This window comes from Pongo abelii, chromosome 18 (assembly GCF_028885655.2).
Source record: "Pongo abelii isolate AG06213 chromosome 18, NHGRI_mPonAbe1-v2.0_pri, whole genome shotgun sequence".
Taxonomy (NCBI): domain Eukaryota; kingdom Metazoa; phylum Chordata; class Mammalia; order Primates; family Hominidae; genus Pongo; species Pongo abelii.
In genome coordinates this window covers 23,593,953-23,621,243 of record NC_072003.2, presented here as the reverse complement: position 1 = coordinate 23,621,243, position 27,291 = coordinate 23,593,953, and the positions used below count along the sequence as shown (strand labels likewise).

The 27,291-nt window shown below is 46.3% G+C and overlaps 1 protein-coding gene across 1 annotated transcript in view; it reads left to right on the top strand.

Moving 5' to 3' along the window:
- Nucleotides 1-27,291, top strand: part of DNAH3 (dynein axonemal heavy chain 3) — a 218,456-nt gene that overhangs the window by 1,008 nt on the left and 190,157 nt on the right. Inside the window, exons 2-7 of the mRNA XM_054533552.1 lie at nt 12,537-12,641; nt 13,219-13,444; nt 17,283-17,355; nt 17,947-18,121; nt 22,088-22,277; nt 24,127-24,322. Of these exons, the coding sequence (XP_054389527.1) occupies nt 12,537-12,641; nt 13,219-13,444; nt 17,283-17,355; nt 17,947-18,121; nt 22,088-22,277; nt 24,127-24,322 (965 nt within the window). The remainder of the gene's footprint in view (nt 1-12,536; nt 12,642-13,218; nt 13,445-17,282; nt 17,356-17,946; nt 18,122-22,087; nt 22,278-24,126; nt 24,323-27,291) is intronic.

The following is a 27,291-nucleotide window of genomic DNA, read 5'->3' as shown; positions in this document are numbered from 1 at the left end:
GTGTCCCTTCCCACACGACTGGCTTGGAGTGAGAAAGCTCAGATCACCTTCAAGACAGGCAGACTGGCAGCCGAGAATGAGTTTTCCAAGGGTGTCAGGGTTTCCCCTCCTGTATGCCCCAAACCAGCTGCTCTGGAACGTCTCTGGAGCTCAAGACACACACGTGATGAAGTATCACCCTGGCTGGAAGTTTTAAACCATGTCTCCTCAAATGCAAATGTCATAAGCCAGTGAGATCCTTTCAGATGGATTAGATCTCCACTTTACACATGAAAAAGTCCAGGCTGAGAGAGACAAGATAAATCAACCCAGATTCCTCGGTTTGCAAGGATCCAAGTCGGAGCAGGAGCCCCTGTTTCCCCTGGCCCCAAATCTGCCCTATAGAGTAAGGTTTCTGAATAGTATGCTATTGACATTTGGGGCGGGATAATTCTGTTTCTGAGCTGTGGATTGTAGAATGTTTAGCAACATCCTAGCCTCTACCCATTAGATGCCAGTTACAAGAACCACCCCCCGCCCCACCTCCAGTTGTGTCTCAAAATATTGCCAAATGTCCCCTGGGAGGCCCCATCATCCCGAGGTGAGAACCACTGCTATAGAGCATGATGGCAACTTACTGTGTGACTAAGTAACCTCTCTGAACCATGGCTTCAACCATAAATTAGAGAGAGGGATAAGCCCAACCATTGGTCTGCTGTTGCACAGTTCTCAGCCACTTTCCAGACAGGGACCTGTGTTGACCGACCTCTCCTCTTTGCCTGTGGCCATAGCAACCTGGAAAATAAGTCTTTAGATAACGAAAAGCTGGCAGGGCGCGGTGGCTCACGCCTATAATCCCAGCACTTTGGGAGGCTGAGGTGGGCAGATCACTTGAGGCCAGGAGTTCCAGACCAGCCGGGGCAACATGGTGAAACCCCATCTCTACTAAAAATATAAAAACTAGCCAGGCATGGTGGTGCGCACCTGTAATCCCAGCTACTCAGGAGGCTGAGGCAGAAGAATCGCTTGAACCTGGGAAGTAGAAGTTGCAGTGACGACACTGCACTCCAGCCTGGGCAACAGAGTGAGACTCTGTCTCAAAAAAAAAAAAAAAAAAAAGAAGCAGTCACAGGGTTGTAGTGAGGACTGGTGCAATAGTGTGGCTGTGGCTGTCGAGAACTTAGCACCTATTGAGGCACAGAGTAGGGGCTCAAAAATATTTGCTTGGGATGATGATTTATGATGATGATCACGACGATGATGATGATAAACCATAGAATCCTGCTGTAATTCTTCCACAACAGCAGAAAAGAAGAGCTAATGGTGGGGATAGGACAGACAAGAATCCCTAAATTCTTAAGTTTTAGCCAATCTTGTCTGGCGTCATGCACTTTGTTCAGCTGCAAAATGCTGGGTTCCCCACCCAGGAAAAGATAGAGTGAGAGAGAGAAAGAGAGAGAGAGAGAGAGAGAGAGAGAGAGAGAGAGTGTGTGTGTGTGTGTGTGTGTGTGTGTGTGTGTGTGTGTGTTTGTCTGTCCTTAGATTAAAGCCCGGCAATCATCATTCCCTGAATGGAAGTTGCTTTGGAAAGCTGAGCTGGGGTTTCCACTGGGATTTTTGTTTAAGGGTGCCATCTAGGGGCGCCTCTGTGAATCTTCGAATTCCTCCCACCTCTGGCATTTTTGGCTGGGCCAGCAGAGTTTTGCTTGTCTTTGTGTGATAGCTGCTTCCTCCATCACATCATGTGTTCCTCCAGGGCTGGGAGCCTGGCATCTCTCCATAGCATCAGGACTTGGCCCTCAAGGAACATGCAGTGGTTGGGTTAAAAAAATCCACGCACAGCCTCTCCTATGCTTTCCCAATTACTTGCTGCAATGGACTGAATGTTTGTTCCTCTAAAATACTAACCCCCAATGGATGGGATTAGGCATGGGGTTTTTGGGAGGTGATTAGGTCATGAAGGTGAAGCCCTCCTAAATGGGATTAGTGCCCTTATAAAAGAGATCCCAGTGGCGTACACCTATAATCCCAGCACTTTGGGAGGCCAAGGTGGGTGGATTGCTTGAGTCCAGGAGTTCAACACCAGCCTGGGCAACATGGCGAAACCCCTTCTCTACTAAAAATACAAAAGTTAGCCGGGCATAGTGGCACATGCCTGTAGTCCCAGCTACATGGGAGGCTGAGGCAGGAGGATCTCTTGAGCCCAGGCAGTGGAGGCTGCAGTGAGCTGAGATTGCACCACTGCACTCTAGCCTGGGCAACAAAGTGAGACCCTGGCTCATTAAAATAAAATAAAATAATAAAATAAAATATAAAATAAAATAAAAAAATAAAATAGATCCCAGAGAGCTCTCTTACCCTCTTTCCACCATGTAAGGATACAATGAGAAGTTGGCAGCCTGCAACATGGAAGGGGGCCTTCACTGGAACCAGACCACCCTGGCAGGCTGATTGTGAACTTCCAGCCTTCAGAGCAGTGAGAAATAAATGTCTCTTGTTTATAAGCCACCCAGACTTTGGTACTTTGCTATAGTAGCCTCCAAGGATTGAAACTGTTCCTCTGCTTAAACAACTATTTTAGGCCTCAGGAATGAGCTGCCAGAACACCAGCCTCTGAATAAGAAATGTGTGAAAATTTTTTAGCAACAGATTAAGACCCTATACTGTTGATATCAAGAGGTGGGGACAACTTGGAACCTTGCTGACCTCTCCTCCCCATGTTGGCAGATTTGGCAAATAAAAACACACGACACTCAATTACATCTGAATTTCAGGTAAATAACGGGTAACTTTTTAGTACAAGTACAGCCCATGTATTGAATGGGACATGCTTATACTAAAACTTTTTTTTTTGAGACAGAGTCTGTCTCTGTCTCCCAGGCTGGAGTGCAGTGGCGCTATCTCGGCTTACTGCAACCTCCACCTCCTGGGTTCAAATGATTCTCCTGCCTCAGCCTCCTGAGTAGCTGGGATTACTGGCACGTGCTGCCACTCCCAGCTAATTTTTGTATTTTTAGTAGAGACAGGGTTTCACCATGTTGGTCAGGCTGGTCTCAAACTCCTGACCTTGTGATCCGCTTGCCTTGGCCTTCCAAAGTGTTGGGATTACAGGCATGAGCCACCGCTCCCGGCCCTAAAGCATTCTTTTACCTGAAAAATTGTTTGACTGAGATTCTAATTTAACTGGGCACCTTGTGTTTTGTCTGGCAGCCCAGTTGAGAAACAAGGCTGGGCGTGGTGGCTCATGCCTGAATCCCAGCACTTTGGGAGGCGGAGGTGGGCAGATCACTTGAGGTCAGGGGTTCGAGACCAGGCTGGCCAACATGGCAAAACCCCATCTCTACTAAAAATACAAAAATAAGCCGGGTGTGTTGGCACATGCCTGTAATCCCAGCTACTGGGGAGGCTGAGGCAAGAGAATCACTTGAACCCAGGAGGTGGAGGTTACAGTGAGCCGAGATCATACCGCTGTACTCCAGCCTAGGCAACAGAGCAAGATTCCATCTCAAAACAAAACAAAACAAAACAAAGAAAGAAAGAAAAAGAAGAAGATTGAGAAACTTGAAGCCTATACCCTTTCTTAAGAATTATCCAACACAAAGTTGTCAGACAACAAACAATTGTGGTACAGGTGAGGTGGCCTGGGGGAAGTCACTTTCATTCTCTTTGGCAGATACTTTATGTATTTTTCATTTTTCCTCAGATTACATGTAGGTTTTTGGTTGAAGCCATGGAACAGATTTCATAACCAGGTTCAAACTTTCCTGCTGACTTAGCTGTGTGACTATGGGCAGGTTAGTTTAATGCATCATTTTCCTCAATCATAAAACTTGTGATAATACTGATATTTATATTCTAGGTTGTTGAGAAGATTCAAAGACATGATGTCTACTAAGTGCTTAGCAGCAGTCCCAGGGCATAGTATATGCTCAATAAGTGAAAGCCATTAGTATTGTTTTGATAGTTTTAAACACTAGTAGACTTAAAGCACACTAAATTTCAAATGGTAGCATGCCTCCTACTCACACACGGGCCATAGGGTCCATTAGCTCCACATCAGGCCCATTCTAATTTTTTTTTTTGAGACAGCCTGTGTCACCCAGGCTGGAGTGCAATGGTGTGATCTCAGTTCACTGCAACCTCCACCTCCTGTATTCATGCAATTCTCCTGCCTCAGCATCCCAAGAAGCTGGGATTACCGGTGCCTGCCACCACGTCCGGCTAATTTTTTGTATTTTTAGTAGAGACGGGGTTTCACTATGTTGGCCAGGTTGGTCTTGAACTCCTGACCTCAGGCAATCCACTCTCCTTGGCCTCCCAAGGTGCTGGGATTATAGGCATGGGCCACCGCGCCAGGCCCAATTCTAATTTTTCACTTCATTGGATTACGGTTGCTGTTTTTGGTGGGACATGAGGTTTCACACCCAGTGTAGGAGACCTGATAATCTTCCCATTTCTGTCTAAACCAGAGTCTCCAGCCCTCCCACTGTCTCATTTATTCCAAATGTTATTTGAAACCGTATGTATACTTTATGATAAAGAGCACAAATATAAGAGATGGAGAAGCTCAGAGTTATTTTGAAAGGATGGAAAGCCCAACTTTGAGGAAAAGGAGTGGAAAAAGTGGGAATATGAAAGTACTTGGTGCTATTGTGTCTGGAATTGGTGGGTTCTTGGTCTCACTGACTTCAAGAATGAAGCCACGGACCCTCACGGTGAGCGTTACAGCTCTTAAGGTGGCGCGTCTGGAGTTTGTTCCTTCTGATGTTTGGATGTGTTGGGAGTTTCTTCCTTCTGGTGGGTTCGTGATCTCGCTGACTTCAAGAATGAAGCCACAGACCCTCGCGGTGAGTGTTACAGCTCTTATAAGGTGGCGCGTCTGGAGTTTGTTCCTTCTGATGTTAGGATGTGTTCCGAGTTTCTTTCTTCTGGTGGGTTCGTGGTCTCGCTGGCCCAGGAGTGAAGCTGCAAACCTTCACGGTGAATGTTACAGCTCTTAAGGCAGCGTGGACCCAAAGAGTGAGCAGCAGCAAGATTTATTGCAAAGAGTGAAAGAACAAAGCTTCCACGGCGTGGAAGGGGACCCCAACCAGTTGCCACTGCTGGCTCGGGCAGCCTGCTTTTATTCTCTTATCTGGCCCCACCCACATCCTGCTGATTGGTAGAGCCCAGTGGTCTGTTTTGACAGGGCGCTGATTGGTGCGTTTACAATCCCTGAGCTAGACACAAAGTCTCTCCACGTCCCCACCAGATTAGCTAGATACAGAGTGTGGACATAAAGGTTCTCCAAGGCCCCACCAGAATAGCTAGATACAGAGTGTCGACTGGTGCATTCACAGACCCTGAGCCAGACACAGGGTGCTGATTGGTGCGTTTACAAACCTTGAGCTAGATACAGAGTGCCGATTGGTGTATTTACAATCTCTGAGCTAGACATAAAGGTTCTCCACGGTCCCACCAGAGCAGCTAGATACAGAGTGTCGATTGGTGCATTCACAAACCCTGAGCTAGACACAGGGTGCTGATTGGTGTATTTACAATCCCTGAGCTAGACATAAAGGTTCTCCACGTCCCCATCAGACTCAGGAGCCCAGCTGGCTTCATCCAGTGGGTCCTGCAGGTGGAGCTGCCTGCCAGTCCCGCGCCGTGCGCCCGCACTCCTCAGCCCTCGGGTGGTCGATGGGACTGGGCGCCTAGAGCAGGGGGTGCCGCTGGTCGGGGAGGCTCGGGCGGCACAGGAGCCCACGGAGGGGGTGAGAGGCTCAGGCATGGCGGGCTGCAGGTCCCGAGCCCTGCCCCGCGGGAAGGCAGCTAAGGCCAGGTGAGAACTCGAGCGCAGCGCCGGTGGGCTGGCACGGCTGGGGGACCCAGTACACCCTCCGCAGCCGCTGGCCCGGGTGCTAAGCCCCTCATTGCCCGGGGCCGTCAGGGCCGGCCGGCTGCTCCGAGTGGGGGGCCCGTCAAGTCCACGCCCACCCGGAACTCCAGCTGGCCCGCAAGCGCCGCGCGCAGCCCCGGTTCCCGCTCGCGCCTCTCCCTCCACACCTCCCTGCAAGCTGACGGAGCCGGCTCCGGCCTTGGCCAGCCCAGAAAGGCTCCCACAGTGCAGCGGTGGGCTGAAGGGCTCCTCAAGTGCCGCCAAAGTGGGAGCCCAGGCAGAGGAGGCGCCGAGAACGAGCGAGGGCTCTGAGGACTGCCAGCACACTGTCACCTCTCACTATGCAATGCTCTTCATAGGAACTCGGGAATGTTTGTGTTCTGGACAGGTAGTTTATGGAAAGAGCAGTGGACTCGGGGTCATCAGGACGGGTTCCAATTGTATCAGTGCTACTTATGAGTCAAGTCGACTTAGAAAAGTTATGTATCTCTCAGTTTTTTTGTGTTTTCTTTCCTTTTTTTTTTTTTTTTTTTGAGATGGAGTTCGTTCTTGTTACCCAGGCTGGGGTGCAGTGGCATGATCTGTGCTCACTGCAACCTCCCTCCCAGGTTCAAGTGATTCTCCTGCCTCAGTCCCCCAAGTAGCTGGGATTACAGGCGACTACCACCATGCCCGGCTAATTTTGTATTTTTAGTAGAGATGGGGTTTCGCTATGTTGGCCAGGCTGGTCTCGAACTCCTGACCTCAAGTGATCCACCCACCTCAGCCTTCCAGAGTGCTGGGATTACAGGCATGAGCCACCATACCCGGCCCATATCTCTCAGTTTTGATTCCTTACCTTAAAATGGGAATGTCGTGGTGTTTGGGGGAAAATTGAATGAAAAGAAAAGATATGCAAGCATGGCACCCCCAAAAAACTCATTAAGTCTAACTTGGTTTTGAGAGAACTTCACAGTGACCATGGAACGTGTGCTTTTAATATTTGGGCAGCAGCTAATATTGTTACTTTTGAGTATGTGCACATGTATTTCTGTGTTTATCATAATATTGATGTTAGCCACAACATTTATAGAGCATCGACTGTGTCAGGTGATCAAACTATCCCAGTTTGCCCAGGACTGAGATTGCTCCCAGGATGCAGGACTTAGTGTTAAAATGGGGAAAAACTGGGCTGGGCGGAGTGGCTCACACCTGTAATCCCAGCACTTTGGGAGGCTCAGGTGGGCGGATCACGAGATCAGGAGATTGAGACCATCCTGGCTAACACAGTGAAACCTCGTCTCTACTAAAAATACAACAAATTAGCTGCGCATACTGGTGGGAGGCTGAGGCAGGAGAATGGTGTGAACCCGGGAGGCAGAGCTTGCAGTGAGCCGAGATCACGCCACTGCACTCCAGCCTGGGTGACAGAGCGAGACTCCGTATCAAAAAAAAAAAAAAAAAAAAACGGGGAAAAACTGGGAAAATATCAGTTATCCTTCTACTACATGCAAATCGTGTTGTACACGTTATCCCATTAACCCTTCGAAGCAACCCTATGAAGTAGGGACTCACATTATTGCCATTTTACAGACAGAAAGGACACTTGGAGAGATTAAGCAACTTGCCAAGCCACACAGCTAATTAATGAGAAGAGTAGGATCTGAAGTATGACCTGTCCAACTGTAGATCCCAAGAACTTAACCACCATACTTTGAGCTTTTCGACCTCTCCAAAGGTCTTTTATTGCTGTTGCCTCTGTTATTCCTGGAACATTGCTAAACACCCTCCCATGTTCCCTTCTGTCACCAACACTTCCTGCTGCCCACCTGGGCCTCCAGCAAAGGGAGACACCAGCTCACAGAGCTAGGTCATGCCCAGTCTTGTATGTAGGCACCACAGAGGCCCCTCCTTCCCTTAGCAACAGACGCCGAGACTTGGTTACTGTGCCCAGCGCCTGCATACAAGCACTGCCAGCGTTAAGAGTCCAGGGAGGAGGAGGGAGAACAGTTCGGGCTGCCAGGATGTTGTTTGGAGCAGTGAGTCTCCCTTTTCTCTGTATTAATGTGTAACTCTGCTTCAGTCTTTCCTCTGCAGTGAACTCAATGTGTTTCTGGAAAATTTCCAAGAGAGAAGCACTCGAGGGAAAGGAAGCGTGGCCGCCGCTGGAGGAGTAGGGACCAGAGCCAAAAGCGCAGCAGAAACCCAGTGCTGTCCCCTTATCTCTAGCTTCCCTTTCTCTCCTCTTCTACCAGGGAACTCCTCAGTGGGCCAAAGTCTATGACCTCAGAGAGGCAACCTCATGAACAGAGCTTTCAGAACATCTGGAAAGTTCCATTGTTGGTGTCATCCCCATTATGCTATAAGGAAGTGTGAATTTCAGACCAACTGGATAGGAGAGGCACATCCCTGGAGAAGCTGAAAGCTCTTTATTCATTTTTAAAAAATAGCTACAATTAGAGTGGACACCATGGGTGACATGGATTGCTCATCTCAGAAGGTAGGTGTAAATTTTAAGATGTTTCTTGTTTTACCTGTATTTTTTTTTTTTTTTTGAGACAGAGTTTCACTCTTTGCTGCCGAGGCTGGAGTGCAATGGTGCAATCTTGGCTCACTGAACCTCCGCCTCCCGGGTTCAAGTGATTCTCCTGCCTCAGCCTCCTGAGTAGCTGGGATTACAGGCATGCACCACCACACCTGGCTAATTTTGTATTTTTAGTGGAGACAGGGTTTCTCCATGTTGGTCAGGCTGGTCTCGAACTCCCGATCTCAGATGATCCGCCTGCCTCAGCCTCCCAAAATGCTGGGATTACAGGTGTGAGCCACTGTGTCTGGCCGATTTACCTGTATTTTTAATGTGTTGGGAATATGTGGGAAGAGGGCCAATTGGCATGTTAGATGCCCTTGACTGAACAAGTGTATTCATCACATTTTTTTGTTGTCTCCTTTGAAATATCATTTTTGCTGAATTAGACTTTTGGAAATCTTCAAGTTTTGCTGTGAAAAATTCAGGAATAGACACCCGTTCTTCCCTTTCCTTCCCTTCCAAGCCCATTAGACCATATATTCCAACCATCAGTTTTCGACTGTGGCTGAACATTAGACTATTCCGGGGAGCATCTTAAAAACATAGAGTCTTGGTCCCCCACTCCTAGATTCCGATCCAGAAGATTTGGAGTGGGGCCCTGGAATCTATATTTTTATCTAAGACCAGAGTGATTCTGGTGTAGCACGTCCTCAGATGAACATTTGGGAATGGCCTCCATGAAGAACATGCATACAACATGTGTAATCAGCAATAAGCTGCCCAAAGTGACAGTTCTACCCAATCTAGGTTCCAGAATCTCTGTTGTATCTGTGTTGAATCACCAGGTTGCCATACAGCGAAATGCCCAGAGGAGCATTTTAAATAGAAACTTCATAAAACTAAAGTGGATTTGTAGATAATAACTAAGCCAATATGCTCTGAAGTGAAAGCTCCTTGAAATTTACCAAAGAGAAGATTTAATCATTAATTTCTTTTTTTTTTTTTTAAACAGTCTCTCTCTGTTATCCAGGCTGGAATGCAGTGGCGTGATCTTCACTCACTGAAGCCTCTGCTTTCTGGGTTCAAGCGATTCTCCTGCCTCAGTCTCCTGAGTAGCTGGAACTACAGGTGTGCGCCACCGCCTGGCTAATTTTTGTATTTTTAGTAGAGAAGGGGTTTCTCCATGTTGGCCAGGCTGGTCTCGAACTCCTGGCCTCAAGTGATCCACCCGCCTCAGCCTCCCAAAGTGCTGGGATTATAGACATTAGCTACCACGGCTGGCCAATTTTTAACAAACAATTTTGCACAACCAGCTAGTTCTTATGAGAATCTCCATCTCCTCTTGAAGGTGCCACAGAGGATTCTTAGCCATTTATTGCCAAGAAAACTCTTTTTGCCCCATTCTGCAATTGATGCCTAGATCTGCTCATGTTGTGTATGCCCCATGTGTTCCTGATCCACAGACTGGGATGCTTTCTGCTATCAGCGTACTTATGATTGTTTGTGTGTTTGTTTTAGTCCGAGACTATGACATAGCTCAGTTTAATTTGTTTCTACAGAGGTTCTCCCTCTTTCCATTGTGTCCTGCAAAATGCTCATGGTTTGCTTTCTTCATTATCCCAAGAACAGCATCTCTGTCAGTTTGCATAATGCAGTAAGGAAGCTGAGGCAGGAGAATCGCTCGAACCTAGGGGGTGGAGGTTGCAGTTGCAGTGAGCCGAGATCGTGTCACTGCACTCCAGCCTGGGCGACAGAGTGAAAACTTGGTCTCAAAATAATAATAATAATAATAATAATAATAATAATGAGTAAAAAAGTCACTGACTTAGAAGGCAAGCTGGCCAATTACATGGCTGGAACGTGTTACCTATCTTCTCAGCCTCATTTTCTTCAGCTAGAATGCGGATATCAAAAAAAAATCTCATGAGGTTGTACAGTACCTGGCACATAATAGTTTGGAATAATGGTAGATATTATTGCTGCGGTTGTTGTTTTTCTGTTGTTATTTAATGAGGTAGGTGCTCCGGGAGAGATAATGATGGTTAATTTCAGTCATCTGTAAGGGGTTGGGGGCAGAGGGACAGCTAATAGTGAGTCATATGCCCCTGCCCCATCCCACCCTCATCAATGATCTTGCATGTCATGATTTGCACACCCAAATAAATCACATTGATACAATGTTGGCTTATCTTATCTAGGAGTTAAGTCCAAAGTCATTGCCTAAGGTGAAAATCACAGAGAACCAAAATTGCCCTTGAAAATCCATCAAACCACCTTTAAAGTGCTGAAAAGCAGCACCTCTCAGTAAGTCCAGGCCAACAGTTTTTCTTCCAGTGTTGGAACAAATTGGAGTTTCTCCCTCACTAGCTCCAGGTGAAGTGGTTGTTTTGCACATAGGAGCTAAGTCTTAAGACAAAACCACATGTGATCTCATTCAATAATGCAGTCACTTTCTTCTCTGCTCAGGAGAAGTGGAGGGGCACTTCGAATCTGAGAGTGACTGTGGGAGCCACAAGTTTACCCTTACCTGAGGCTCACTCCACAGTATGCACTCATTGGTTGGAATGGAGGACTCAACACCCACATTGTTGAAATAACACTTTTCCTTTTCCCAGGAAGCATAAAGAGTTGCTTATGTGTGTGTTAAATACACAGAAAATTCAGTGCCACTGCCTGAATGAATTTCTCTGTGGAATTTTGCACATGTGAAAATGCAAGAGTCCACTTGGTGGAGTGGCTCATGCCTGTAATCCCAGCACTTTGGAAGGTCGAAGCAGGTAGATCACCTGAGGTCAGGAGTTCGAGACCAGCCTGACCAATGTGGTGAAACCCCGTCTCTACTAAAAATATGAAAATTAGCCAGGCATGGTGGTGGGCACCCATCCAGCTTCTTGGGAGGCTGAGGCAGGAGGATTGCTTGAACCTGGGAAGCAGCGGTTGCAGTGAGCTAAGATCGTACCATTGCACCCTAGCCTGGGTAACAGAGTGAGACTCTGTCTCAAAAAAAAAAAAAAAGAAAGAAAAGAAAAAAGAAAAAAAATGCAAGAGTCAATTTTTTTAAAGTCACCTCCTTTAATCATACCTGAGGATAGGGTACTGGGGATGTCCTCAGAATTTGGGCTCTTCCACTGGGGAAAAATATCCAAATTTGCTCATAGAAGGGAATCCGAGGAGGAGACACTGAATGATTAAAAAATGAAGCAGGGGCAGGGCGTGTTGGCTGTAATCCCAGAACTTTGGGAGGCCGAGGAGGGCAGATCACTTGAGGCCAGGAGTTAAAGACCAGCCTGGCCAACATGGTGAAACCCCATCTCTACTAAAAATATAAAATTAGCTGGGCATGGTGGCAGTCACCTGTAATCCCAGCTACTTGCGAGGCTGAGAGAGGAGAATCGCTTGACCTCTGGAGGCGGAGGTTGCATTGAGCCGAGATAGTGCCACTGCACTCCAGCCTGGGTGACAGAGCAAGACTCCATCTCAAAAAAAAAAAAAAAGAAAAAAAAAAAAAGAAACAGGAATGGAAGGGTTGGGGAGATGGTCACAGGATATAAAATTTCAGTTAGATGGAAGGAATAAGTTCAAGAGATCTGTTGTACAGCATGATGACTAATTAACAATATATTATATTCTTGAACAATGCTATGACAGTGGATGTATTCTCACTGCAAAGATAACCATGCAAGGCAATGCATATGTTAATTAGATTTAGTCACTCTGTAATGTATATACACTTCAATACATCTCAGAGTGCAATCTCAGCTCACTGCAACCTCCACCTCCCAGGTTCAAGCAACTCTCCTGTCTCAGCCTCCCAAGTAGCTGAGACTACAGGCACATGCCACCATGCCTGGCTAATTTTTGTATTTTTAGTAGAGACAGGGTTTCACCATATTGGTCAGGCTGGTCTCAAACTCCTGACCTCAGGTGATCCACCCTCCCTGGCCTCCCAAACTGGTGGGATTACCGGTGTGAGCCACTGCACGCAGCCCTTATCTGTCAATTTTTAAATAAATGAAACATACATAATGGATGGGAATGAGAGGGGTGTTTTGTTTTAGGTCCGGAACTCTGGACCTAAAACCTTTCCTGGGGACCTCTTTAGTCCTAAACAACTCAGAGGCTTGCAAATCTTCCCTAATTTCTGAAGGGTGACTTTGTTCCCATGTCCCGCAGATCGCCAAAAGTGACTCCATACATCACATGAGCCACTCCCAGGGGCAGCCAGAGCTGCCCCCTCTGCCTGCTTCTGCTAATGAGGAACCGTCTGGACTCTATCAGGTATGCACACCTGGCTGCCAGCTCTTCTGTTGAGGGTGAGGAGGTGAAGTGCGTCCCCCACTTCTCTCTGTATTTGGCAGGTAGTCATTGAGGGTGGGGAGTCAAACAGACCTGACAAGTAGGATTAGTAGCTTTGGTCGCTTTTGCCCCCAGAAGAGGCTGCAGAAGTGTGGGAGAGAGAGCTATGCCATTGTCCAAAGGTGAGTTAGAATCTGGCCATCCACTGATCTGCTGTGTTATTTAAACTCTCTGAACTTCTGCATGTTTCATTGTAAAATGAGGGTAATTGCTCGTACCTTGTAGTCATGTCCATAAGGAATAAAGACCAGAGATGTCAATTACCTGCCTCAGAGTTACTGGTGAATGAAAGCTATTATCCCTGACATCAGAATTCATGCTCACAATGGTCAGAGAAGTACAGTTGGTGTCTGTTCAGACAATCTTTCCACTGAATGTGCAGAAGGCAGAAACATAGCATAAGGCAGTTGGAACTCTCGTGAGCCTCAGTGTGAGCAGAACTCAGGCTCATCGAGAGATGTTCCTCATTGTGTCTCACTCTGCACTTCTTCCCTCACAGACTGTCATGTCACACAGCTTTTACCCGCCCTTGATGCAACGCACATCATGGACCTTGGCTGCACCCTTCAAAGAGCAGCATCACCACCGTGGACCCAGTGATTCCATCGCCAACAACTACTCCTTGATGGCCCAGGACCTGAAGCTGAAAGACCTGCTGAAGGTCTACCAACCGGCCACCATCAATGTCCCTAGGGACAGGACCGGTCAGGGGCTGCCATCATCAGGTACTTGTGGCAGTGTCATACCCTTGCAGAATGGGGCTTTGAAGGAAATTTTTATTTATTTATTTATTTTAGATGGAGTCTCACTCTGTCGCCCAGGCTGGAGTGCCATGGCATGATCTCGGCTCATTGCAACCTCCACCTCCCAGACTCAGGTGATTCTCCTGCCTCAGCCTCCTGAGTAGCTGGGACTACAGGCCACACCTGCCTATTTTTTTTTTTGTATTTTTAGTAGAGATGGGGTTTCACTATGTTGGCCAGGCTGGTTTCAAACTCCTGACCTCAGGTGATCCACCTGCCTCGACCTCCCAAAGTGCTGGGATTACAGGCATGAGCCACTGTGCCTGGCCTGGAGTGAACTTTTTACTCCTGGGTTCTGATCCTGGCTCCCCTTTTGCTGAAGCTAACTTTGGAGAACTTTGCAAAACCTCACTCTCCTCCTTATCTATGGAGGAAATGATTGCAAATGGCTAACATTTATAGACCGTTTATATATACCAGGCACTATTCTATGTACTTGTGTTATTGTTTGCTGCATGATAAGTTATTCCAAAATTCTGTGGCTTAAAAGAACCAGTATTTATTATCTTACAGTTTCAGTGGGGCAGGAACGTGGGCATGGCTGAATTTGTAGTGCTGGCTCAGGGCCCCTCACTAGCGTACAATCAAGGCATACACCAAGGCCACCATCATCTAAAGGCAACTAGGGAAGGATCCTCTTCCAAGCTCACTCATGTCATCAGGTCCTTGCTGGCTGTTGGCCATAGACACCAGTTTCTTGCCACATGGGTCTCTCCCTTAGAACAACTCACAACATGGCTTCTGGCTTCCCTTAGAGCGAGGGAGGGGGAGAGAAAGAGAGCCAGCAAGAGAGAACCCATAGGCTTTTTTGGAACTTAATCTTGGAAGTGACATCTTGTCACTTTTGCCACATTCTATTTGTTAGGAGTCACTAGTTCTAGCCCACACTCAGGGGGAGAGGATTACACCACAAAGGGGTGTTACCAGGAGATGGGGATCATTGGGGGCTGTCTTGGAAGCTGCTCACCACAGCACCTTGTATGTATTAATTTAATTCCCACCAAGCATAGGTCTATCGGCATCAGGGTATCCTTTAGTAATTTTTGTTGGACATATGTTGGCACTCTTGATCTGCTCTCTGTCTCAAACTCATTTTTATATTTTTCATTTTTCTCTCTGTGCTACGTCTGGGTGAGTTTCTTAACTATGTCTTCCAATTTACTAATTTTCTCTTCAACTCTGTTCAGTCTTGAGTTTTTCATGTCTAATGAGTGTTTAAATGACTATCTTTCCATTTCAAATTTTCTGATTACTTATGGTTTGCTACCTCCCTTCTCCAAATCCTGATTCCATTCTTATTGTCATAGCCCTTTCAATATCACTTGGAGGATTTTTTTTTCCCAAGTGGTTCTTACCAGTGTTATTTGTGTATTACATACACACCCAGTCTCTAGGATGCTGCTTTTGCATGTTCCTGCTTTAAGGACATGTAGCAAATAATTAATGCCCAAATGTTCAAGATCATGATACACAGAACCTTAAGTTTGCTGCTCTAATTGCTAATTTCATGGTCATCGTCTTAGTTCGTTTTGGGCTGCTATAACAAAGAATCATAAACTGAGTGGCTTATAAACTACAGAAATTCATATCTTGTGGTTCTGGAGTCTGTAAAGTCTGAGATCAAGGTACCAACAGAGTCAGTCTATGATGAGGGTCCTCTTCCTGATTCATAGACATCTGTCTTCTCTATCTTCTTGCTGTGTGCTCACATGGGAGAAGGGGTGAGGAATCTTTTTGCTGTTTCTTTTATAAAGGTACAATCTCATTCATAAGATGGAGCCGTTATGACCCAATCACCTCCCAGGTGTCCCACCTCCAAATACCATCATGCTGGGGATTAAGGTTCAACATACTAATTTTGGCAAGACATTAGCATTCAGTCTGTAGCAGTCTTTAATAATTTTCTTAGTCCAAAATTATTAATATATGTGAAGAACTAGTGCTAATGCCTCCCAGGTTTCATTGTCCCCAAAATTCTCAGACAAGCCAGAGTCTTTGAATATAAAGTACTGAGATGCTTTCTTCAGAGTGGCACTGGTGTCTGTTATTCATGTCCTTGCTTGAGTTGATTTCTGCTTATTATTCATTAAAATACATTTGTAGTTGGAGGATCTTAAAAATTTATTTTGGAGCAATATTGTTATTGCTGTATTATTTCCATTTTGTGAATCTGTACCTCGATTGTTGAGTTGATTGAGAGGGTCGCTTGCCCCCAAGAGTTGGAGACCAGCCTAGGCAACATGACAAAACCCCGTCTCTACAAAAGATAGGAAAATTAGCCGGGTATGGTGGCGTGTGCCTGTACTCCTAGCTACTCAGGAGGCTGAGGTGGGAGGATCACCTGAGCCTGGGTGGTTGAGGTTGCAGTGAGCTGAAATCATGCCACTGCACTCCAGCACGAGCAACAGAGCGAGACCCTGTCCCAAAAAAAACAAACAAAAAAAAGAGGATTTTTTGTATTGTTGTTATGTGTAGACTATTTTGAGAAGTTTTTTGTATTGTTGTTATGTGTAGACTATTTTGAGAAGACACTTTAGGAAGTAATATCTAACTAAAGTTTAATAATATAGTTTTTATATCACTTATTGAATTAATTGTAGCTACCTTCTATTTATTGCAAATGATATTGGTTTTTCTACTTGCAATAAATATGTACTTATTTTTTTATTTGTGATAATCAAAATTTATTTTAAAAATAAATGTACTGTTTATTTAATTTATTTATTTATTTATTTATTTATTTATTTATTTATGTATATTTTTTTGAGACGGAGTTTTGCTCTCATTGCCCAGGCTGGAGTGCAATGGTGCTATCTCAGCTCACTGCAACCTCCATCCCCAGGGTTCAAGCGATTCTTCTGCCTCAGCCTCCTGAGTAGCTGGGATTACAGGCGTGTGCCACCATGCCTGGCTAATTTTTGTATTTTTAGTAGAGACGGGGGGTTTCACCATGTTGGTCAGGCTGGTCTCGAACTCCTGACCTCATGATCTGCCTGCCTTGGCCTCCCAAAGTGCTGGGATTACAGGCATGAGCCACCGTGCCTGGCCTATTTTATTTTTTATTTTATTTATTTATTTTTTGAGACGGAATCTCACTCTGTTGCCCAGGCTGGAGTGCAGTGGCACGATCTCGGCTCACTGCAACCTCCGCCTCCTGGGTTCAAGCAATTCTCCCTGCCTCAGCCTCCCAAGTAGCTGGGTCTACAGGCGCTCACCACAATGCCCGGCTAATTTTTATATTTTTTAGTAGAGGTGGGGTTTCGCCATGTTGGCCAGGCTGGTCATGAACTCCTGACCTCAGGTGATCTGCCTGCCTCAGCCTCCCAAAGTGCTGGGATTACAGGCGTGAGCCACCATGCCTGGCTAAATGTACTAAGTTTAAATGCCCAAGTCTACTTAAAGAGAAATATTAAACAGTAATATAACAGTGTTTAGAAAATAGAGCATACAATATTGGAGAGTACATGAAACAAGCAGTTATTAATTCTTGCCAAATGTATGAATGAATGGAAGATACGCATGTCCCCACTTTACAGTTGAGGAAGCTGAGGTCCGGAGTGATGACGCCAGTTCTTCAGGGTCACACAGGTAATCAGTGATGCACATGGGACCTGAGCCCACATCTCCTGCCTGGTCACACCATACCATGTCGGCTCCCCTTAGTGTGTTCCTGGACTGTTCCAAGAGTCATGCACCTGTGGACGGAGAATGGCCCAAGGCCATTGCCCATCACTGATGTCTTTCTTCTCCATTCTTCCAGCAAATAGAAGCTCATCAGAGCCCATGAGGAAGAAAACAAAGTTTTCCTCCAGAAACAAAGAGGATTCCACTAGGTAAGATGTCACTGTGGGCACCAGAGAAGGCAGGACAGTGGGCTGAACAGAAGAAGGATGTGGTCTCACTAAAGCCACACTCTGCTTCTTGGCTTCAAAGCATTTCCAGATAATCATATTCTTATCCACCAATCACTTTAATCCAAAAAAAATTTTTTTTTTTGAGATAGAGTCTTGCTCTGTTGTCCGGGCTGGAGTGCAGTGGCATGATCTCAGCTTGCTGCAACATCTGCCTCCCGGGTTCAAGCGACTCTCCTGCCTTAGCCTCCTGAGTAGCTGGGATTTCAGGTGCGTGCCACCAGGCCTGGCTAATTTTTGTATTTTTAGTAGAGACGTGGTTTCACCATGTTGGCCAGGCTTTTTGAGATTGTAAACAAAAATAAACCAACTGAACAAAACCATGCTAAAATACCTATGAGGTGTTCAGTCGTTAGGGTCATCTTGGAAGTATACACACATGCCGTTAGATGACACAGAGGAGAGAGGCTTCTATTTGCAGAACCACACTCATCAGGCTAGGGAAAGTAGGCAACACCACAGCACCTCTCCGGAGAATCAAACACCAAGGGCTGAGCTGTGTTTACTTTTCAGGATCAAGTTGGCCTTGAAGACGTCAATCTTCTCACCCATGAAGAAGGAGGTAAAGACATCTTTGACGTTCCCAGGAAGCAGACCAATGAGTCCAGAACAGCAGCTCGATGTCATGTTACAGCAGGAGATGGAAATGGAAAGTAAAGAAAAGAAGCCGTCTGAATCGGACCTGGAGGTACGTTCCTTTTGCCCCCTGCCCCGCCATTTGCTGAGGGTTACTCTCAGCATCTCAGTGATTCTAAATTCAGGGAGAACAGCAGAATCACTTGGGAAATGTTTGAAAAACACCAAAGTCTAGACCCTAGACAGGCTACTGAAGAGGGCGCATGTTTGTGTGCTTGTGCGAGTGAGAGAGAAAGAGTGTGTGTACATGTTCTCTGCCCTAGTAAGTGATGCAAATTGATACCTTGGGTCGTTTTAGAATATAAGTTGCCAAAATGGTGGCCTATAGGCTAGGGGTGCCAGATTTTGCAAGACAAAAAATGGGACACATAGTTAAATTCAAATTTTAGGTAATGAATAACTTTTTAGTATAAGTATATCCCAAAGCATCCCATATTTTATCTGGGATCTCTATCATAGGCTGAATTTGGCCTGTAGAATGAGGCGGCTGGGCATGGTGGCTTACACCTGTAATCCCAGCACTTGGGGAGGCTGAGGCAGGTGGATCACTTGAGGTCAGGAGTTCAAAACCAGCCTGGTCAACATGCTGAAACCCCACCTCTACTAAAAATACAAAAAACAAAATTAGCCAGGCATGGTGGCAGGTGCCTGTAATTTCAGCTACTCGGGAGGCTGAGGCAGGAGAATCGCTTGAACCTGGGAGGTGGAGGTTGCAGTGAGCCGAGATTGAGCCACTGCACTCCAGCATGGGCAACAGAGCGAGACTCCATCTCAAAAAAAAAAAAAAAGAATGAGGTGGCTGGGCATGGTGGCTCATGCCTGTAATCCCAGCACTTCAGGAGGAGGAGTAGGGAGGATCACTTGAGCCTAGGATCTCAAGACCAGCCTGGGCAACATGGAGAAACCCAATCTCTACAAAATTAGCTGGGTATGGTGCCATGCATCTGTGGTCCCAGCTACTTGGGAGGCTGAGGTGGGAGGATCACTTGTCCCTGGGAAGCTGAGGCTGCAGTGAGCTATGATTGTGCCACTACATTCCAGTCTGGGCAACAGAGTGAGACCTTGTCTCCAAAAAAGGGTAGGGGGAGGGATTCACAATCCTTTCTAGGACAAGACAGCTTATCCCTTGGTCCCCTTCTCTGACACTTCAGGTATCCCAGCTATGATCATGCCACTGCACTCCAGTCTGGGCAACAGAGCAAGACCCTGTCTCAAAAAAAAAAAAAAAAAAAAGCATGAGGAAAGTCTCACGTAAGCTACATTTTCCAGCTTCTCTTGAGAAAACTAAAATATTTGGTGCTAAGCAGTAGCTACCTCCTTTAGATCAGAAATACACTCTTCAGTTTGTCATAGTTCCCACCATTCCTTATTATTTTCTTAGGTCTAGACAACTTTCACTTATTAACATTACCTGCCTGGCTCCAGGTAGACATCGGAGTTTCCAACCCCTGTCTTAAAAGAACAGCAAAACTTTAGAGCAAATGTCTTGTGGGTTTAGGGTGTATAATAAAATGATTAATAAAAACTCACAGTGACTATGTGCTGTTGGCAAAATTCCATGCTAAACCCTCTATAGCTACTTGACCCTACTCGAGACCCGGATTCTATGATTATCTCTATTGTCCAGTTGTGGAAAGTGGAGTATAGACTGTTTAAGCAATGTGCTAAGGGCTATAGGGTAGGAGACAAAACTAAGACTTAAAGCCGGTCTGGCTGATACCAAAGTCTCTGTGTTCTTTTTTTTTTTTATGAGAGGGAGTCTCGCTCTGTCACCCAGGCTGGAGTGCAGGGGCACGATCTTGGCTCACTGCAACCTCCACCTCCTGGGTTCAAGCGATTCTCCTGCCTCAGCCTCCCGAGTAGCTGGGATTACAGGCAACTGCCACCACGCCCAGCTAATTTTTGTATTTTAGTAGAGATGGGGTTTCACTATGTAGATCAAGCTGGTCTCAAACTCCTGACCTTGAATGATCCGTACGCTTCAGCCTCCTAAAGTGCTGTGATTACAGCGTGAGCCACCATGCCGGGACAGTCTCTGTGTTCTTAAGAGCTGTGCAGCATTTCTCCAACTTGCCTGAAGATAAGGGTCACCTGGGGTGCTTGTTAAACACCCTAACTGCCTGAGAGGGGGCCTGGGAATCTGCATTTTAGCAAGCACTTTTTTACCCCCACCCTGTACCCAGGCAGTTCTTAAAATCAGAAAAGCTTCGCACTACTCCCCTGTTAGCAGCTGCTTTTACTAACGTTGGAGAGAGGCGATAGTAAAGAGGCTGGCAGCAACCTCTTTTTCTTTTTTTTTTTTTTTTGAGACAGAATCACGCTCTGTCATCCAGGCTTGAATGCAGTGGTGCAATCTTGCCTCACTGCAACCTCCACCTCCTGGGTTAAAGCAATTCTGCTGTCTCAGCCTCCCGAGTAGCTGGGATTACAGGTGTGCACCAACCCACCTGGCTAATTGTTGTATTTTTAGTAGAGATAGGGTTTCACCATGTTGGCCAGGCTGGTCTCGAACTCCTGACCTCAGGTGATCCACATGCCTCGGCCTCCCAGTGCTGGGATCACAGGCAGGAGCCACTGTGCCTGACCAGCAACCTCTTCTGATCCGAAACTTAAAAACAGACTTCAAGCCCTTTCCTCACACTCTGTGCTTCTCCTCTATCTGAAATTAGTCATTCCAAGAGCCACTCAGCCATACAGCAGCTCAAAGGCAAACCCTAAATATACAAAATTTCCTGAAGTCACTAGGTTCCACTGGCCATTTTTGTTTCATTTTTGTGTTTATGTTGCTTTCGAAACTCAAAAGCCCTTGCTTGGATAAGAACTATCAGCTGGGTGTGGTGGCTCATGCCTATAATTCCGGCACTGGGAGGCCGAGGTAGGGGGATCACCTGAGGTCAGGAGTTCGAGACCAGCCTGGCCAACATGGTGAAACCCCGTCTCTACTAAAAATACAAAAATTAGCCGGGTGTGGTGGTGCACACCTGTAATCCCAGCTACTTGGGAGGCTGAGGCAGGAGAACTGCTTGAACCCAGGAGGTGGAGGTTGCAGTGAGCCGAGATTGTGCCACTGCACTCCAGCCTGAGCGACAAAAGTGAAATTGTGTCTCAGAAAAAAAAAAAAAAGAACTATCATAGATCTTGGACTTTGGGGATATTTTTCCCCATTGACAGCTACAAGTCACAGGATCAAAGTGTTTTGTAGGAGATCATTGCTATTCAGGAGGATGAATGATTTGAGGCCATTTTAGGAGCTTGTCATTCCTTTTTTTTTTGAGACAGAAATCCAACCCTGTTTGTCTGAACTGCCTTAGAAGGCAGAATCAGGACCAGTGAGTGCAAGCTTCAGGGGGGTAAATTCTAGCTCTGGATCAGGAAAATCTAATTTTTTTTTTTTTTTCGAGACAGAGTCTCGCTCAGTTACCCAGGCTGGAGTGCAGTGGCACGACCTCGGCTCACTGCAACCTCCACCTCCTGGGTTCCAGCAATTTTCCTGCCTCAGCCTCCTGAGTAGATGGGACTACAGGCGCCCGCCACCACTCCCGGCTAGTTTTTGTATTTTGTAGTAGAGATGGGGTTTCACCATATTGGCCAGGCTTGTCTCGAACCCCTGACCTTGTAATCCTCCCACCTTTGCCTCCGAAAATGCTGAGATTACAGGTGTAAGCCACCGCGCCTGGCCTGTTATTCCTCTTCTTAAAGGTCACCAGATATGCCACCTCCATCCCTGAACTCTGTACTCACTCCACTGTTCCTATCTGGGTGGTATTTGACAAATCCTTCCTTATACCCCACTGACATCTGTCTGGCTTTGGTTGAATCCTCTGAAGTCCTGGGGAAAATTTGCCAGTGATCTCCTTGCCATGAGTGTGAAGCGACACGCCCAGAATGTATGGTTACGGCAAGTGAAGGGTGCGGACGAATGCTGTGTGAATGGGGTCCCTTAGCAGCTGATGGGCAGGACAGTTGAGCCCATGACCCAATCATGACCATTTTCTTGCTGGTGGTTTGTTTATGGAAGAGATACTATCACTATCTGACCAATGGAATTCGCAAAGACATGATTGCCCCTGAAGAGGGTGAAGTGATGGTTCGGATTTCAAAGCTGATTTCTAACACGCTGCTGACGAGTCCCTTCCTGGAGCCCCTGATGGTGGTCCTCGTGCAGGAGAAGGAGAATGACTATTACTGTAGCCTCATGAAAAGCATCGGTAAGGCTGGTGGGCATAAAGGGGGCTGGGGAGCTTCTATGTAGAGGGCGCCTTCCTTTTTATTTTTATTTTTGTAGAGACAAGGTCTTGCTTTGTTGCTCAGGCTGGTCTGGAACTCCTGGGCTCAAGCAATCCTCCCTCCTTAGCCTCCTAAAGTGCTAGGATTACAGGCATGAGGCACCGTGCCTGGCCTGGAAGTCACCTTCTTTCTTCTCACTTTGTCATCTGCCACCCTGATTCCACTGGAAATACCCAAAACATCAACTGTTAATTCAAATTCCCCCATCCCCCTACCATCACTGATGTCTACACCAGCACTTCACATATTCACGCGCATCCCCATAACCTGCGGATCTTATTAAAACGCAGATTCTGATTCAGTAGTTCTGAACCTGGGGCCTGAGAGTCTACATTTGTAAAGTTTAAAACAATTTTTTTTTTTTTTATTTAGCGACAGGGTCTCCCTATGTTGCCCAGGCTTGTCTTGAACATCCTGGACTCAAGAGATCCTCCTGCCTCGGCCTCCCAAAGTGCTGGGATTATAGGCGTGAGCCATCACACCTAGCTGAGATTCTACACTTCTTCTTTTTTTTTTTTTTTTTTTTTTTGAGACATTCTTGCCTGTTGCCCAGGCTGAAGTGCAGTGGTGTGATCTCGGCTTACTGCAACTGCAGAGGTTGGTCAGGATTTCGAGACCAACCTGGGTGGACCCCTGGGTTCAAGTTATTCTCTTGCCTCAGCCTCCTGAGTAGCTGGGACTGCAGGCGCGCACCACCAGTCCCAGCTAATTTTTGTATTTTTAGTAGAGACGAGGTTTCGCCATGTTGGCCAGTCTGGTCTCGAATTCATGACCTCAAGTGATCCACCCACCTCAGCCTCTCAAAGTGCTGGGATTACAGGTGTGAGCCACCGCACCCGGCCTGCTACTTGTTCTTTATGACCCAGCACAAATGTTACTTCCTCTATGAAGCTTTTCTACCAATCTTTCTTAGTATGTAAAACATTTGGTCTTTAAACTTCTATTTGTAAATATAATGGATGGTATCAACCATGGTGGGTTTTTTTGTGTGCATCTATTTTGGTGTGAGAAATCAATCAGTGACTAATGAGGTATCAGCAAATCCTATTTCATTGTCCTGCCTGATACTAGACATCCTACCAGGGCTCAACCCCAGATTCTAAGTGCTCCACGCCGTGAAGTCACACTCCTCCTTCCTGTAAGATACCCTCAGAAAGAAAACAAACACCAAGTGTGAAGCTTCCCCAGTTGAGTTATACCCAGGGGATTACCCGTGCCCTTGCAAATGGACAGAGGCTCATTTACATTCTAAGAGTTGAAGCTAAGGCCAGGTGTGCTAGCTCACACCTATAATCCCAGCACTTTGGGAGGACGAGGCGGGTGGATCACCTGAGGTCAGGATTCCAAGACCAACTTGGCCAACATGGCAAAACCCTGTCTCTACTGAAAACACAAAATATTAGGCAGGTGTGGTGGCAGGCACCTGTAATCCCAGCTACTGGGGAGGCTGAGGCGGGAGAATGGCTTGAACCCAGTGAGCTGAGATTGAACCACTGCAATCCAGCCTGGGCAACAGAGTGAGACTCTGTCTTAAAAAAAAAAAAAAAAAAGAGTTGACGCTAAGGCCAGGTGTAGTAACTCACACCTGTAATCCCAGCACTTTGGGAGGCTGAGGTGGTAGGATCACTTGAGCCCAGGAGTTTGAGACCAGCCTGGCCAACATAGTGAGACCCCATCTCTATATTAAAAACAAAACAAAAAAAAGTGAGTTGAAGCTAAGAGCACAACCTTAGCGCTTAATAACGAGGTGTTTGCCATTTCCCATTGTAGTTGATTACATCCTCATGGACCCAGTGGAGAGAAAACGGCTCTTTATTGAGAGCATCCCCCGCTTGTTTCCTCAAAGAGTGATCCGGGCCCCTGTGCCCTGGCACAGTGTCTACAAGAGCGCCAAGAAGTGGAACGAGGAGCATCTGCACACGGTGAACCCTATGATGCTGAGGCTGAAAGAACTGTGGTTTGCAGAGTAAGAAGTCCCTCCCTTTGTTTTTCATTCCCTTTATTGCATCCACGTGTAAGCAAGCCTATTCTGCTGTGCACAGTGGGGGTAGCCCTGACAGCACAGAGAAATGAAAGAAAAAAAAATCTAGGCCAAATATGCATGTGAATTATAAGTGACACCTTTCCTTGCAGGCTTACTTGGCCCTCCTTTCTGTCCTCAGGGCACCCCGTGCCTGTCTCTAAGCACTGGAATATCCTGCTTAATTGCAGGACTTGGAGCCAGGCTGCTCAGGTCTAACTCCTAGCTCTGCTGCTTCACAGGCAAATATGTGGTCCCATCACTTTTCTGTGCCTTGCTTTCTTTATCTCTAGATTTGCGATAATGTTAATAGAGTTTCCACTTTATAGGATTGATAATAGGAATAAATAACTTACTCCATCCAAAGCACTTAAAACAGTATCTAACTTAAGCACCAGTAATTGTTAATTTGGCATTACCTCCATTACAACATCACCCTCAGTTTTTGTTTTTGTTTTTGAGACAGAGTTTTGCTCTTGTTACCCAGGCTGGAGTGCAATGGCATGATCTCAGCTCACCGCAACCTCCGCCTCCCAGATTCAAGCGATTCTCCTGCCTCAGCCTCCCTAGTAGCTGGATTACAGGCATGTGCCACCATGCCCAGCTAAATTTTTTTGTATTTTTAGTAGAGACGGGGTTTCTCCATGTTGGTCAGGCTGGTCTCGAACTCCCGACCTCAGGTGATCCGTCTGCCTCGGCCTCCCAAAGTGCTGGGATTACAGGCATGAGCCACCACGCCCCGCCTGCCTTTCTTCCTTCCTTCCTTTCTTTCTGTTTGGCCCTGTTTGTTTGTTTGTCTGTCCTTCCTTCTTTCCTTCCTTCCTTCCTTCCTTTCTCTGTGACCCTGTTTCTTGCTTGCTTGCTTGCTTTCTTGTTTTAGACAAGGTCTTGCTCTGTCACCCAGGGTGCAGTGCAGTGGCATGATTAGAGTTCACTGCAGCCTCAAACTCCTGGGCTCTCTCCTCAGCCTCCCAAGTAGCTGGGACTATAGGTGCATGCCACCATGTCTGACTAATTTTTACATTTTTTTTGTAGAAACAGGGTCTCTCTATGTTGCTTAGGCTGGTCTTGAACTCCTGGTCTTAAGAATTCCTCCTGCCTCAGCCTCCCAAAGTGTTGGGATTAAGGCGTGAGCCACCGTCTAGTCTGACCCTGTGTTCTACATACAAATGGGAATCATCATAACAATACCTACCTCATGGAGTTGTTAGGTAAAAAAAGTGCTTAGACTACTGCTTGGCACACAGTAATTGCTCAACAAATTAAGGTATTGCTTTAAGTACCAGCGTGTTTACGAGCTAAAAAAATAAATTAACATAGAAACTAGTGAGGAAGTCAGTCTTAGAGCTGGATGAATAGCCAGAAACTTCATAAAGAAGTTCAGAAGATAATAGATAATCACATGTACGTGAGTTTAAATTGATCTTGTAGCAAAGACGGCAAATTGTTGAGCCTATAGCTTCACTGAGAAGAAAGACTTTTTACCACTTGCTTTTCATGGTTCCCTGAGGAAGATTATGCCAGCAACAGAAGCACCAAAGTGAACTGAAATCATTTAGAAGAATTTTATCAACTGAACCAAAAAAATCAGCAATGAGAGCCTGGGCGTGGCGGCTCATGCCTGTAATCCCAGCACCTTGGGAGGCTGAGGTGGGTGGATCATCTGAGGTCAGGAGTTGGACACCAGCCTGACCAACATGGTGAAATCCTGTCTCTACTAAAAATACAAAAATTAGCCAGGTGTGATGATGTGTGCCTGTAGTCCCAGCTACTTGGGAGGCTGAGGCAGGAGAATTGCTTGAACCTCAGAAGTTGAGGCCGCAGTGAGCCAAGATCGCTACTGTACTCCGGCCTGGGTGACAGAGTGAGACCCTGTCTCAAGAAAAAAAAAAAAAGTGGAGGGCTTGATGAGAGCTTTTTATTAGTTTCCGCTCTTCCTTATCCAGCCGCTCTACCCTACCGATATAGTCTGGACAACTCTAGCATCAATAGTTCTAGGAGGTGTCACTCAAGCATAAGATAGAAAATAAATATATATTAGGTCCAAAGGCTCTTCTGTCTCTTGGCTTCCAAACTGAGTTCATTTGTCTTTTTTTTTTTTTTCCATTTATTTAGTCATTCATTCATTCATTCATTTAACAAATAGGTGCCGGGTCCTGGTTATGTGCTAAGCATTGTTTTAGTGTAGTAGAGAACAGAAGTGAGTTCATTTTTCTAGGGGGAAAACAGACAATAAATATATTAGGTAAATAAATTATATAATATGTTAGAAGGTGATGGGTACAATGAAAAGAAAAATTAGCCAGAGTAATGGGGATAGGGAGTGTGGTTTGTGTGGGGCTGTGGTGGGGCTGCTTGCCCATAAAACACTTGTTTGAATCTAACAAACCTCCCTGCCACCCCTGTTCCGCTAATGGGATGGATGCAGCCTAACACCGGGGTGCATTTGTTTCTGTTTTTGAGACACAGCCTTGCTCTGTTGTCCAGGCTGGAGTGCAGTGGTGCAGTCTCGGCTCACTGCAACCTCTGCCACCTAGGTTCAAGCAATTCTCCTGCCTCAGCCTCCTGAATAGCTGGGATTACAGACACCCGCCACCAGGCCCGGCTAATTTTTGTATTTATTTATTTATTTATTTATTTATTTATTTATTTATTTAATTTTTAGTAGAGATGGGGTTTCACCATGTTGGCCAGGCTAGTCTTTTATCTCCTGACCTCAAGTGATCCACCCACCTTGGCCTCCCAAAGTGCTGGGATTACAGGCGTGAGCCACCGCACCCAGCCCCAGGGTGCATTTCTTGACAAGCAGAGCACTCACCCATTCCGGCCCTTTGGAAGGGGCAGAGCCTGCACAACCACACACCCAGCCATGGGTAGCCTTTACTGTGAAGGTGACATCTGAGCCAAGGCTGGAA